Genomic DNA, 15,378 nt, shown 5'->3' on the forward strand with positions numbered 1-15,378 from the left:
TGACACTGGAAAGCCCATGCTTTCTCTGCAAACTCACACTTCCTTCCTGAAAGAGTTAGCCAGGCCAGGCACCATTCACTCACTTTGTAGGGAAGGGCAACAGAGCCCAGAGAGGCACTGGCGGAGGTCAGAGATGCTGCTGCATGGTCAGGGGTCCCGCATGCCGAGAGTAGGCTCCAGAACAAGGGATTATCCTGCCCCAGGGGTCGATAGTGTTGAGGCGGAGAAACCAGAAGTAGAGGGAGTCTTACACAAGGTAGGTGAGCTCATGGCACTGCTCCGCTCATGACCTCCCAAGGCTGCTGTCTTCTCAGAGCGAGCCCAGTATCCGCAGGGGGCGGGGGAGGGGGAGGGCAGGGCCCTCACGGTTCTGCTCCTGTTCTCTGCTCTACCCCCTGTTCCTCGGAGCCTCGCCCCTACATTCCTCAAATGTCTCCTTTGCTGGACGGCTTCTCCACTGCCTCATCTAAAGCTGCAGCCCTGGCCCAGTGTTCCCCGTCCTCCTGGGTTATAGGGCCACCTGCCTCACTGATGGCCTGACACACTAAGTTAGTTATTGTATTATTTTCTCTTCCCCCCCTAGAGGGTAAGATCCACAGGGAAGGCATATTTGATTTGTTCACTGCTGTACCCCACTGCCTGGTGCTCAGAATCCATTTGCTGAATGAGGGACTACATCAACATCATGTTGTCCCGGACTTGCTCCTCTTCCTACGCCTGCTACCTGATTCATGAGGCCACCATCTAGCTGACACCCGCATCAGCAAACCAAGGGTCGTGCTTGAAACTTCTCTTTCTCCAACAGTGTCATTGAGGTACAACCCACATACCTCAGAATTCATCCACTTAAAGTGTGCAATTCAGTGGCTTTTACTAATCAGGTGGGTACCCATCACGTGATTTGAGACCATTTTCATTACCCCTCTGCCCCGAAAACCCCATAGCCCTTAGCCATCTACTCCTAATCTGCCCAGCACCCCAGCCCTAGGCAGCCAATAATCTACCTTCTGTCTGATACATGGGCCTATTCTGGGCATTTCATATAAGTGGAATCATACAATATGTGGTCTCTTGTGACTTTTTCCAGTTAGTGTAACGATTTCAAGGTTCATTCATGTTGTAGCAGGTATCAGAACTGCATTCCTCTTTTTTATTGAATAACACTTCATTGCATGAATTTCCACCTCAATTCATCAGTTGATGGACATTTGGATAGAGTTTTTGTATGACTGTATATTATCGTTGCTCTGGGGTATGTACCTAAGTTGCTGGAACACATGGTAACTCAATGTTTAACCTTTTGAAGAACTTCCAGACTGTTTTCTCTCCCTTTTCTCCAAGAAGCCACATCCAACACCCACCGTGGGCTGTCGTTCTCTCTCCTGAACGTGTGCCCTCCTGCATCTCCAGAAATTGCCTGGCCACTTCTTACCCAGATGGCCACAGTGCCTCCTACTGGGATTTCTCTCCAGTGGGTCACCCTCTGCTGTACATTGGACTCGGCAGGGAGGAGGAGTTCAACATCCCAGTGCCCAGGCCACAGCCCAGACCCACTACAGCAGCCTCTCTGGAGGGGGAACCCAGGTATCAGTCTTTCTACAGCTCCTAGGCAATTACAAGCACAGCCAAGTATGGGAGCCACAGCACCTCTAACCCAAGCTTCATGATGCCATCTCAGTGCAAATCTGAGTGTGTCACCCGCATTCTTCTTAAAACCCCTATGGCTCCCTGTGGCCCTCGAAAAATCTGAGCTCCCCAGGATGGACGCATGGTCTCTGTGACCTCCATGCACCTACTTCCCTATCCTGCCTCCTTCCCCTTCCTGACTCATATGGCCCCTTGCCACCCTTCCATGCCTTTGGACAGACTGGTCCCTCTGCTGTCTGCTCTCACAGGGGGGCTGGCTCCACACTGACTGTCACGTTGTGTTTACTGGCCTCTCTGTGAGCTCCTTAAGGCCAGGGCGAGTGTATTATCCATCTTTATATCCTCAACCTGCAGCTGCCTGACAGCAGGCAGATTTGTGTGGTGGGTGGGGGAGGGTGATGGGTGAAGGACAGGATGCCTACTGGTCTCTGGAAGGACTGGAGCCAGGTAGGTAATCCTACCAGTTGCCTGACCAGCCTCTTCCAAGTCCCAGCACTAATCCTGGGGCAATCAGCTGGCCCCGCCCACCACCACTACCCGGACTGTCGGACTGTCGAGTTTCAGCCTCATTTCCACACCTGGGCCACCTCCAACCACATTTCCCTATCTAGGCAAATGTGCTTCGTCTCTCTAGCTGCGGCCCTGGTGCCAGCAGGTGTTGGCAGAAAAGCGGGGACTGCGAGTGACAATCCTTCTGCAGCTAAAGGCAAAGTGCCCCAACCCAGAGATAATCCTATAAGTCCACTTTCAAAGGGCCTGAATGGAGTGGAGTGTCCCTTGTCCCTTCTTTAGCCATAAATCTTCAGGCTGGGGAAGGTAATCGTCCTCCTCTTGAGGAAGCTATAAAGACCATGGCCCATCAACAGTTGGCAGACTGCCGGACTATACCCGTCCCTCTGGGTGGGGCCCAGACCGTGCACTCTCTGCGTGCTGAACTGTCCTCTCCCTGCCCCCTGGCACGGCCTGTGCCATCTCAGGAGGGCCTGTTGGAGGATGCAGGGCTCTGCGGCTTGTGCTGGAGGCTTCCATGGAACATTTGCCCTGTAAATAACTGAACTCCCTTCAGCTGCTCAGCCATGCTGACACCACTTTACTTCTCACGGATAAGAGGAGCACTGTAAAGGGAGTTCAGCTCTGCTGTGTGGCTGTGGGTGACTGACTTCCCTCTCAGAGTCTTGATTTGCTTTGAGGTGAAGGGGTAAAGAGGGTGGACTGGATGACCCAGAAGGCTGCTGTCAGCTCTAATGTCACAGCTCGCCCTCCTGAGAGCAAGGCTGTATGAAGGTCTTCCCTTGAGCTCCTGAATTATCAGGAAAACCATAGCTGGCAAGACCAGAGTAAAACACAGCAGAAAAATAATAGGCTTGAAAATCACTCCTTTTTGTATTTTCATTCCTTCTATATCTGGCCTCAAGGTAATAGCAGTATAGAGAGAACAGCATTGGACAAAGGAGTCTCCAAGGCCTGAATTCATTTCCTGTTCTGTCCCTTACTGGCAGCATCATTAGGGGTGAGTCATTTTTCCCTCTGTGGGACTCAGTTTGCTCATCTGTGAAATAGGGATATTTCACATTGCATTCAGCAGGCACTTGCTGAGCACCTGCTCTGTGCTTGGCCCAGTGCTTGGTGGGGGAGATAAAAAGGTGAGAAGACACGATGTTAACTCTCAAGTTGCCCACAGTCTGGTAGGAAGACAGTCAGGTAAAAGGGTGATTGTAATACAGGGTGGTGAGCAATATGGTAAGGAGCATAATAGACACAGTGATAATAGCTAGCATTCACTTGCGTCTTATTAGTGCTTGGCTCTCTGCTAGGGGCTTGATCATTTCATTTAATCCTATAACAACCCTATGAGCTGAGCACCACAATACCCCATGTCAGGGGTGCTCACGGAAGGTGGCCCAGAGGACATGGTGCCCGAAGGGCTGGGAGCCTCTGGACTGACCAAAGGCCTGCACAGGCATGGAGCCCACTGGTGGCTGGGGTGGGGGAGGGGGCTGGTAGGCAGTGACGCCATGTGAAGGGCTCAGGGAGCATTGAGAAAGGGGAGGAGACCTACGGACCTGTTAGTGGCAGATCACCCACTTGGAGGCTGTTGTCATAGTTTCAGGAAGAAGGAAGGGCCCGGGCTTAGGGACTGGTGGCCATGTGGGTACAAGGTGATGAAAGCTAATGAGATCGTGTATCCAGGCAGCCTCCTGGAAAGGTAGAGCCTGCAGGTTCTCCCCTGTCCTACCATCAGTCTCACTCCCAAAGTGACCACTGACTCATCCGCCATCTCAGTTGTCAATACACTGGGCACTAGCACCAGGATAGAGGGGCAGAGGGCTGAATACACTGGGAAGCCTACCACAGCCCTGTGGGAGTATAAGCAGGTAGCATCTGAGCAACAAAGCACGTCAAACCCAGGAAGGATGGTGTGATTATTAAATCAGTGGTACAGAGATGATCGGAGAGGCATACAGTTACAACATCTCTGCCTCATATCACACATCCAAATAAAACTCTAATGTCTGTGAAAGAGCTGCATGTAAGTCAACAAACAATTGGAAAACACCGTCCAGCAATGGAGAACTGGTTAAAATCACGACGTATTGACTGTGGACTACTCTCAAGTCATTAAAATCATGTTTTAGGAAAATATTTAAGGCTATCATAGGTTATTAAATAAAATAGCAGACTATCCAAAACTACATAGGTTATTATCACAATTTTGTAGACTAACTTCCCACTCTATATATCGAAGAGTGATCATATGAGTCCACATGGATGGCATACACTCATACTCACACATGCATGTATCATCAAAAGTCTACAATGAACTTAAAAAAATTTTTTAAACAAAAAAAGAAAAAAAGAAAGAAAAGGAAGAAGGGACGCCTGGGTGGCTCAGTTGGTTAAGCATCTGACTCTTGGTTTTGGCTCAAGTCATGATCTCACGGTTTGGTGAGTTCGACAGCACAGAGCCTGCTTGGGATTCTCTGTCTCCCTCTCTCTCTGCCCCACCCCCACTCGCCCTGTCTCTGTCTCTCTAAAAATAAATAAATAAACTTAAAAAGAAATTTTAAGTCTAAAATGAAACCCCAAAATAGTAATAGCAATCATCACAAGTCATTTTTACTTACACATACTTATTGGTTGTTGTTTTTTTTTTTTGAAAAAATTCTATAGTGAAGATAGATTCATTACTTTTATAATATGGAAAAGAGGGGCACTTGGGTGGCTCAGTCAATTGAGCATCCGACTTCGGCTCAGGTCATGATCTCACGGTTCAGTTCGTGGGTTCGAGCCCTGCGTCGGGCTCTGCACTGACAGTTCAGAGCCTAGAGCCTGCTTTGGGTTGTGTCTCCCTCTCTCTCTCTGCCCCTCCCCCCCTTGCACTCTGTCTCTGTCTCTCTTAAAAATAAATATTAAATTTTTTTTTTATAATATGGAAAAGAGATAAATGTTATTTAGAAAATTAACTATATAGGCTCTAATATTAAATAATTTAAATACTTTGGTGAAAGAAAGTGAAAACAAATCTGGGGAACATACTTCATGAAGGCTGGTAATCCAGTTGCCCAAGGACCTCAACTTTTTCCTAATCCCCTGCTGCAAAGTGGCCAAATATTAACGCTCTTGGAACCTGACAGCAGCTCTTGGAACCTGACATCTCTGGAGAGGGAATTGGCTCCTGTGTTCTACAAGATAGCCCAGCTGACCCAAGGGAAAGTTCATGGTTAGCGTTGTTTTCAATTAAAATTTATCTGCTATAAGATTTTCTTAAACATTTGATGCCTGAAGTTACTGGTATATTAGAATCCAGTATAAGATGATATCAGATTTAGTCCTGTCTATATATTTAACTATAGCAATATGTCACCCTTTCGGTATGCACTGGTTCTCAAAAGAATGAAGACTCCAACAGCCCGAGTTTCTGTTTTTCACAAGTTCTCCAAGTGATTCTGAAACTCGCCAGGTTGAGACCCACTGCTTTTGCTCCTTCTTAGGTAGCGGGTCTCAAACTTTGCTGCTTAATTAGAATCGCTGGTACAGATTTTAAACCTGCTAATGGCAAGACTGCACCCCAGGCTGATAAACTCAGAATCTGTAGTTTTTAAACTTCTCCAGTTTCGAGATTCAGCGCTCTACTTACTGAGAGCGACGTGAAATCTAGGTGCCTGGGGTCTCGAGCCTGAGAAACAAGCCCCCGGTCTAAACGACTTTATGTTCTCTGTCTCCATCTGCTGGCCATTCTGCTGCATTGCCACAATTTACCTGAATAAGAGGTGATGCTGCTTTAGAGTTTGTTTTTTTTTTTTAATTTTTTTTAACGTTTTATTTATTTTTGAGACAGAGACAGAGCATGAACGGGGGAGGGGCAGAGAGAGAGGGAGACACAGAATCCGAAGCAGGCTCCAGGCTCTGAGCCATCAGCCCAGAGCCCGACGCGGGGCTCGAACTCACGGACCGCGAGATCGTGACCTGAGCTGAAGTCGGCCGCCTAACCGACTGAGCCACCCAGGCGCCCCTCTTTAGAGTTTTAAGAACGTCTGCCTCAAGAAACAAACAACAAAAAAAGAGTTGAAATTTTTAAGTAATAAAAATAGCTACAGAATATATTCTTGTATGTAATAGGATGGTTTAAGTTATACCTGCGGTAGGATAACACATCCAGGATCTTTTCTGTGCTTGGTAAATTAAAAGCAGCCAAAAGATGTTAGTTAGCTCTTATCATTATTATTAGCAATATTGGCCCCCATATTTTGAGTACAGTGAGTGATTTCTTTCTTTTGTAAGTTTATTTATTTTGTAAGTTTTATTTATTTATTTATTTTGTAAGCGTGAGCAGGGGAGGGGCAGAGAGATAGAAGGAGAGAGAGAATCCCAAGCAGCCTCCATGCTGCCAGTGCAGGGCCTCACACTGGGCTCGGGGCTCTGAGCTGGATCTCATGAATTGTGACATCACTGCCTGAGCTGAAATCAAGAGTCAGAGGTTTAACCAACTGAGCCACCCAGGCGCCCTGAGTACAGTGAGTCATTTCGGAATGAATGCTTTTCATCCATTTAAAAGATAGGTTTAGTGCTACTCTACCTGGCACACTGTCCACTATGGGTACCTAAAGGTGAACACTCTGTACACTGAATGAGAGAGAGAGAGAGAGAGAGAGAGAGATAAAGATGTTTTAAATTATCATTATTGGGGCACCTGGTGGCTCAGTCGGTTAAGCTTGATTTTCGGCTCAGGTCATGATCTCACAGTTGGTGAGATCGTGTGGAACCTGCTTCAGGTTCTCTCCCTCGCTCTCCTTCTGCCTCTCCCCCACTTATCATTGTTATAGACTTTTGAGGGAGTATATGTTCCGGAGTCTCTGAATAGATTTATGTAACCACCACAACAAGGATTCCATCAACCCCAAAACACTCCTTCAGGCTTCCCTGCAGTTGGATGCTTCCTCCCATCCTAATCCTTAGCAAACACAGATTTGTTTTTCCTGCCTATGTTTTGCCTTTTCCATAATGCCATGTACATAGCATCATCTGGTATGTAACATTTTGAGAGTGGCTTCCTTCACTCAGCATAATTTTCTTCCTTCTGCTTGCTTTAGGTTTCTCTTATTTTTCTACAACTTGCGTTTGAAATGGAGATTATTGATTTGAGACTGTTCTTCCTTTCTAATTTTTCTAATGCTGCAGATTTCCATCAAAGCCCTGCTTTAGCTGCACCTATACATTTTGATGTGTTGTATTTTTTGTTTTTGTTCAGTTTAAATGATTTTCTGATTTTCTAGAAAATGTCCTCAGAGACTTTCCCTTGGACCAGGGGTTACTTAGAAGTATGTCCATTTCCAAGGATTTAGAGATTTTTCCAGTTATTGATTTCTGGTTTAATTCCTTTGTGGTCAGAGCTCATATTGTGTGATTTTAACTCCTCGAAATTTGTTGAGATTCACTTTATGATCCAGACTATAGTCTATTCATTCTATTATTGGTTACTGAAGAAGGAGTAAGTGTTGAAGTCTCCACCTCTAATAGTATGTGGATTCAACATCTCTCTTTTCGGTTCTAGCAGTGTTTGCTTCACAGTTTAAATATTTGTTGTTAGGTACATGGCCATTTAGGATTACTATGTCTTCGTCGCGTGTTGACCTTCTATAATGTCCTCCTTTATCGCTGGTAAATGTCCTTGCTCTGATGTTGATTTTGTCTGATGTTAATGTAGCTATTCCAGCTTTCTTTTGATCAGTATCTGCATGCTATAGTTTTCTTTTTTGTCCTTTTATTTTTAACCTACACTATTTACTTAAAATGGGTTTCTTTTTTTTTTTTTTTTTTTTCAACGTTTTTTATTTATTTCTGGGACAGAGAGAGACAGAGCGTGAACAGGGGAGGGGCAGAGAGAGAGGGAGACACAGAGTCGGAAACAGGCTCCAGGCTCCGAGCCATCAGCCCAGAGCCTGACGCGGGGCTCGAACTCACGGACCGCGAGATCGTGACCTGGCTGAAGTCGGACGCTTAACCGACTGCGCCACCCAGGCGCCCCTTAAAATGGGTTTCTAATAAATAATAAATAGGTCTTGAGGTGTTTTTTTTTCTTTTTTTTTTTTTAACATCCTGACAATCTCTTTTAACTAGCATAACTTAGATCTTTGAATTTAATTGTTGACATGTTTAGATTTAGGGCTACTCTTTTATTACTTGTTTTCTATTTGTTCCCTATGTTTTTCATTCCTGTTTTTCTTGTCTTCTTCCAGATTATCTGAAATGTTGTTTGCATCCCATTTTTTAAAAATTGCATCCCATTTTTAAAAATGTGTCTATTGAGCTTTTTTACTGTATCTTTATGTGTGATTTTTTTAATTTAGAGAGAGAGCACAGGAGCGCTTGAGAGAGCGGTGGGGGAGGGGCAGAGGGCATGAGAGGGTCTTAAGCAGGTTCTCAGCGTGGGATGTGGGGTGGTGCCCAGTGAGGGGCTCAATCTCACAACCAACCAGGAAGGAGATCATGAGCTGAGCCGAAATCAAGAGTCGGGTGCTCAACTGACTAAGCCACCCAGGTGCCCCATTTTTGTGTAATTTTTAAATGTGGTTTCTCTAGGGATTTCAAAAAACACTTAACTTTTCATAGTCTATTTAGGATTAATATTTTGTCACTTCAAGTGAAGTGTAGAAATCTTTACTACCATATAGATATACATTTACTAAAAGTCCCACCAGACCATGTTATGTAAATTTTGCTTTCGCCGATTATACACATTATAAAGGGCTCAAGATGAAAAAAATAGTTGGTTACATTTACCCAAATAATTCCTGTTTCTGTTGCTCTTCTTCCATTCCCAAAGTTTCAAATTTCCCTTTGGTGTCAGAGTTCTATTAAGAAAATGCCATCGGAGCACCTGCGTGTCTCTGTCGGTTGAGTGTCTGACTTCAGCTTAGGTCATGATCTCACGTCTCTTGAGTTCTAGCCCTGCATCGGGCTCTGTGCTGACAGCTCAGAGCCTGGAGCCTGCTTCCAATTCTGTGTCTCTGTTTCTCTCTGCCCCTCTGCTGCTCGCGCTCTCCCTCTCTCTCTCTCAAAAACGAATAAGCAAGCAAGCAAGCAAGAAAGAAGAAAATGTCATCACAGTAAGAGGTCCAATAAGAAAACCCAGAGGGAGAGAGGGAGAGAGAAAGCAATGGTCATCACTCACAATGGTCATCACTCCCTTGCAGCAGGGGACTGCGGTTCCACTGGACAGAGAGGAGTTCCTTCCCTGCACTTTTAGGCACCTGCCGCGGTGGGCTGCGGTGGGCTTGCCAAGGGGCTGGTGTCAGGGAAAAGCAACAACAAACAGGACTCCCCCCCACCCCACTCCACCCCAGGGTCCTCCTTCCCTGTCCTAGAATAGGAGATAGCTTCTCTCCGTCTGCATCTTGTCTGCAGGGCCAGGTCTCTGTCTGCTTGGAGTCCAGGCCAGGGGAGACCAGAGGGGGAAAATGGCAAACCTCATGCCGGTTTGGTGGGGCTCTGACTTCTCTGGTCCCTCCCTGAGGTTCCTGTTTATTCCTTCTGTTCATGATAGCTGCTCCATGCATTTAGTCCAGGCTCCATAGCTGCATCTGGTGGGAGAAACAGCATGGAGTAGGACTGGAATGAAAGATGGATTTTTATGTAGCAGGGCGTGTAGATTTACAGAGCATGGAAAGTGCTTCCATGGGGCACACTATTTGAGGGAGAAATTCTCTTATCTCTCACGGGGTGGTAGCCAAAAGCCTCATTCCTTGGTTTGAATTTTTGCATTTACTTTTCTAGATGAAATTTTGAATCATTTTGTCATTTTAAAAAATCTTATTTTGGGGGCGCCTGGGTGGCGCAGTCGGTTAAGCGTCCGACTTCAGCCAGGTCACGATCTCGCGGTCCGTGAGTTCGAGCCCCGCGTCAGGCTCTGGGCTGATGGCTCAGAGCCTGGAGCCTGTTTCCGATTCTGTGTCTCCCTCTCTCTCTGCCCCTCCCCCGTTCATGCTATGTCTCTCTCTGTCCCAAAAATAAATAAAAAACGTTGAAAAAAAAAATCTTATTTTGACTTTGATGGGAATGTGGTTAAATTTATAGATTTAAAGAGAAGTGGTCTTTATAATATTGAGTCCTTCTATCTAGAACATCGTATACCTTCTCTTTTTTAAATGTCTCTTGTGACCTTTGAAGAATTTTTATTTTCGCACAAATTCCTTGGACTGGCTTTATTTCTAGGTATTTTATTACTTTTGTGACTTTTGTGAACGGAATCTTTTTTGACAAAAAAATATCGAACCCATTATTGCTGACATACGGAAGAGCTAGCGATTTGGGCATATTTGTAAACAGCTACCTTACAGAACTTTCATTAGTTCTATTATTTGCCGAATTGATTTATCTCGACTTTCTGCAAATGGTGCTCTGTGGATTCAGTCTCTCAGACTGGTGTTCTACAAATAATCATAATTTGGAAACTCTTTGAAAAAACTTTCTGGAAAATTAATTGCATTGTTGGTTTAATCACCTTGATCATTAAATCTTGTATGTTAGGTAATAGTCGTGATGACAGTGTTCCTTGTCTTGATTCTGACATTTTAAGGAAAGTCACTGATAAGATAGGTATACTTTATGATGTTAACAATGTATCTTTAGTTTTTTTAAAAGAATTTTCATCAAAAAAGGACATTGAGCTTTGTCAAATGCTCTTTCAGCATTCATAAAAATGACCATTTGGGTTTTTTTTATTTGATATGTGATAAATTTTGTTAATAGAACTTCTCATTCAAGAAATGCCCCTATTCCTACAGTAAATACCAGCTGGTCATGGAATCAATGGCAGAGCAGTGATTTCCTTTCTTTTTTTTAATTTTTAAAAATGTTTTATTTTTGAGAGAGAGAGCACAAGTGGGAGAGGGGCAGAGGGGGACAGCGGATCCAAAGCGGGCTCTGCACTGATGTGGGGCTCAAACTCAAACCACAAGAACGTGAACTGAGCAGAAGTCAGACGCTCAACCGACTGAGCCACCCAGTCGCCCCAACAGGGCAGTAATTTTCAAGGAAAGGTTTTTGCAAATGGCATACGCTGCCGCTGCTTTGAATTAAACCCGCAGGCCGCATTCCTGTGGGCTGTTGTTACTGGTGGCAGTGCTTTAGTCCTCTGACCCCAACCCTAATACAATATCCTTGTCCACTGGAGCTGACGATCCCTTCAGTTGTGACCCGAGGCCTCCAGGTGTGTACCAAAAGCAGGTCCCACTCCAATGACCTTTCTCCAGTGAAGAGACAGACATTCAAGCCCAGGAAGGACATCAGAGAGGTGTGACAAGGGCACCGTTTATTGCTGAGTGCTTGGTCTGTGCCAGCTCCGAGCCAGATATCATGCGACCTACTCCTGAAACCCTAGGAGGTACTATTATCCCCATTTTACAGATGAGAGGTCAAGTAACTTGCCCAGGGATGTGGTTATTAAGTTGCAGAGTTGTCCTGCAAAACCCAGGTGTAATTCCAAAGCTTGTGGAAACTGGATGTTAATTCCTGACTGGCCCTTGGGGATGCGTCCTGAGGCAGAACTAGGAAAGGGGTCACTACTGCCCCATTAAGTATGTGGCCTCCCACACATCCAGGCATTTCCCTTGTCCATGGGGTCCTGTAGGGGCAAGACGGAGGGCCGTATCTGGCAGGCTACCGAGGTCCTGGGGTGGTGCCTCTCCCATACTGCTGGATTCAGGTTCCCGAGGCATCCCAGGTAACACCTCACCTGAGGGTGCAGTCAGGAGACTCCAGCTATTTACCAACACGAAAGGTCATGGTATGTCAACCGTATTTCTGTCTAGTGCTCTGAAAGTTCAAGGAAAATAAGTATCTGACATTTATTGGGTGCCAGAAGCTGTCTGATGAACTCTCCGCATACTAACTCATTTACTCATTATAATATCCTTATGAGGTAGGCACTATTATCCCTCTTTTGCAGATGGGAAAACTGAGGCACAAGATGTTCACAGATAGAAAGCAGCAGAGCCAGGGTTCAACCCTGGGCTCTGAAGCACTGCACTGTATTCACAAAGTGAAGGCCAAATGAAGCCGAGTAGCTAGAATTCACAGAACTCTTAGGCTGGAAAGACAGTGATGTTCAGCTCAGGGTCTGTGTTCACGCACAGATGTCAAAATCAAGGAAGCTCTTGCCCTGGTGTTCCACGGTGGGGGGGTTTCTGCTGCCCTGTAATCACCATAGGACCCCTGCTTTACCATGAACTACTACCATACAACAGGTTATAGCGTGTGCCTTCCTCAAGTTCTCCAAGTGGGTCGGAATTAGTGGCTTTTAGTGGTCACAGACAACTTCAAAAGTAAGCAAGGTGTCATCATGCTGTCAGTTTATTAAACAGAGGCTCTAGCCATCTGTACCTGGATGGCCCCTTCTCCTGTTTGTTTTCCTTTTAATTTTTTTAAATGTTTATTTTTGAGAGATACAGAGAGAGAGAGAGAGAGAGAGAGAGAGAGAGAGTCACAGAGTCACAGAGTGCGAAGATGCGGGGCGGGGGCAGAGAAAGGGGGAGACACAGAATCCGAAGCAGGCCCCAGGCTCTGAGCTGTAAGCACAGAGCCCGATGCGGGGCTTCAACTCACGAACTCATGACCTAAGCTGAAGTTGGACGCTCAACCAACTGAGCCACCTAGACGCCCCTGGTTTTTTCCCTTTTAAACATCAAAAGAAAGTTCAGAGTTTGGCATTCTGAATTAGAATTCTGCATCAGAGCCAGACTTTCTATTGTTTCTGCATCAGAATCAGTTCTAACCCTTTACTGTTTGTGAGGCTTCCTTTCACGATGGCAGCTTTCCTGAGGCACCAGCGCAGGGCGTGTGGGAGCCCCTGCCCTTGGGGTATACCCACAGTGCTACGGCAAGGAGAGAACCAGCATCCCATCCAGACAGAAGCTGTACCCCGGGCTCCTGGAGTTTCTAGAAGTGCTTACCCTTCGGCTTTCCCTGCATATGAGCACACTAACATCTGTTTTCAGAGACAAGAAAACCGGTACAGAAGTGAAAGTTTCTTCAAAAAATGAAGTTTTATTCAAGATAAACAAAGGATAAGAGCAAATCATCAAATCAGACCACTCAAAGTCATTTCACAAATATTTTTATCAAGAAGGTCACCAGTGAAAGCCCCCCAAACAGTGGGTATCTATGCCACATTTTTACTTTTAGGACAGGGACAAGTAAACAAGCTGCTGCTCAGAACATATTCCTTGAAGAGAAGGAAGTTCCAAGATTCATCATTAGGATCAGTACAGGTTCAACTCAGTCCCTAGGCCTCTGTAATAATTCGTGTCCAGAGTCATCTCCAAAGAAAAGCAACTTTAAAGAATGTTCTACATGGGTGTTTTTACTGTACCATAGTCTAATTGTTTGGAAACTGGTTGGCATTCTACCAATGGAAAAGTGGGCCTTCAGTTACCGGACTAATCTGTTCCCCGGTCTGCTTGGATAGTATTTCCTGAACAATCAACAACATAGTAGAGGGAAAAGAGCAACTCAGGGGCAAATGAGAAATGCTGAGGACATATGTATGCCCTAAAATATGAATTTTAAGCTAAATAACAACAGTTAAATAATGTATTGCCAAAATCCATTCTATGTATCTTGATTTTTATTTATCCCAGATCAAATATAAGTATGGAGTAATTTTAGTTGGTTCTTTTGTGGATTGAAGTTCCTACCTGAAATCAATTCTCCTTAAACTGTTGGTGGTTAATAGAGGAATGCAAAATTTAAATGTAAATAATTCTTCAGGGAGAAATCACTTCTATAACGGCTTAGACATATCTATCTAATATTATAGTTTAAAAAGCTTTATAACCATCTAAATTAAATTAGAGAATTCTTTTTCTAAGGCACAGATGCAAAGGTGGTGAAACAACCATACCTTTAGTGTACGGACCACACTCTCCTCGGGGACTTTAGAAGCTGAGACGGAAGTGGGTGGCGCGGCTACGGCAAACTGGACGCGGGCCCAGGGTGGCAGCCAGGTGCCAGGAGGCAGCTCTTTAGCTAGTGGCTCGTGGGGAGGCACACGGAGGGCTTCCAGGGTGCGTACCTGGGAAGCTCAGTGCAGTAGCTGTTTAGCAGCCTGTGAGGAACTTCTCAGTATTTTAGCAACTGAAGCAGCTACACCAGTGCAGACTGGCCAAACATCAGCTCTGCCTGAGGCTTTCTATAAACACAACTTGATCTAAAAACAGAGAAGATTATGGGCACGCTAGTTTTCATTAGTTTATTACAAAAAGAAAAACAATTCCAAGACACAATATATAACATAACGATTCCTAAATTCATTCGTTTTTTTGTCTTTATCTTCGTATCTGAGGCCAAACACCCTTCACAACCGTCCAGTCTGCTCAGCCTGCCCTACGACCGTATTTCCCGGCTCCCGGCTGCACAGGTCAGAGGTTCCAACAACCTGGACCGTGGCCAATGCAGCGGAACCACTCCCTAAAGTGGTTGAGCCCTTTGGGAAAAATTTAAATAGATGTGAGCCCATTCTGAATAAAATTGAATGGGGTGTTTCTGCCCCTAAAATTGAATCCTGCATATCTGATACTCAAGCTTGGGTCTTTCCATTACCAGGACACCTGGAAGGTATGGCAGACCATTCACCGATCTGTCAGTCCCAGGAGTGCTACCTGTGATCCAGAGGAGTCAAAATAAATGGTGAGGGTATCTTCTAGAAAGTCCATGATGGCCCTTTTGGCTGAGTCGCCAGCCAGTGCCTGGATGCTGCTTATGTGCTCCAGGGCCGTTCTGACCATCTGGTCTCTTTCGTGCAAGCTGTGGGGTGCTCCGGTATCATCTCCCTCTGCTCCTGATTTTAAAAACTGTAGGATAAAGGACTGCACCATGTCCCCATTCGATTCGAGGGTTTCTCTGATGCAGGGCAGGTCTGAGGCACTGGCCAAACTCAAGAGGTGGATCAGTGCCTGGCAGATTTGGGTCCGTAGGCTGGCACAGTACTTGAATTCCAAAAAGTCTGTGGTGTCTTCGCTCTTTTGTAAGGCAGTGACCAATGCGTTCCAGATCTGAACGTACTGCTCAGCTGACCCATACTGCTCTCTCTTGCTCGGGATGGAAAGGGCAGTGGCAGATCTGATGCGCACTTTGAAGTTCTTGCATGATGTCACAACCGACGTCAGGGCGTTGTAGGCCTGGGAGGTCCACGGGGCTGTTCCTAGAAAGAACCCACCGGCATTACAACAGATG

General features: G+C 45.6%; 1 protein-coding gene and 1 long non-coding RNA gene across 5 annotated transcripts in view; one reads left to right on the forward strand and one right to left on the reverse strand.

The window, feature by feature from the left end:
• The first annotated feature begins 6,625 nt into the window (after nt 1-6,625).
• LOC131498592 (uncharacterized) lies at nt 6,626-13,753 on the forward strand. Its single transcript, XR_009255489.1, has 2 exons — nt 6,626-6,662; nt 12,938-13,753. It is a non-coding gene; the product is annotated as an uncharacterized LOC131498592 (long non-coding RNA).
• Nucleotides 13,166-15,378, reverse strand: part of HEATR6 (HEAT repeat containing 6) — a 36,642-nt gene continuing 34,429 nt past the window's right edge. For 3 of the 4 annotated variants that reach the window (XM_058706035.1, XM_058706037.1, XM_058706039.1), the window contains exon 20: nt 13,166-15,346. In XM_058706035.1, coding sequence (XP_058562018.1) covers nt 14,775-15,346 — 572 coding nt within the window. In that variant the 3' untranslated portion in view covers nt 13,166-14,774. The remainder of the gene's footprint in view (nt 15,347-15,378) is intronic. The other variant, XM_058706036.1, reaches the window with a different exon arrangement.

This window comes from Neofelis nebulosa, chromosome 16, assembly GCF_028018385.1.
Source record: "Neofelis nebulosa isolate mNeoNeb1 chromosome 16, mNeoNeb1.pri, whole genome shotgun sequence".
Classification (NCBI taxonomy): Eukaryota; Metazoa; Chordata; class Mammalia; order Carnivora; family Felidae; genus Neofelis; species Neofelis nebulosa.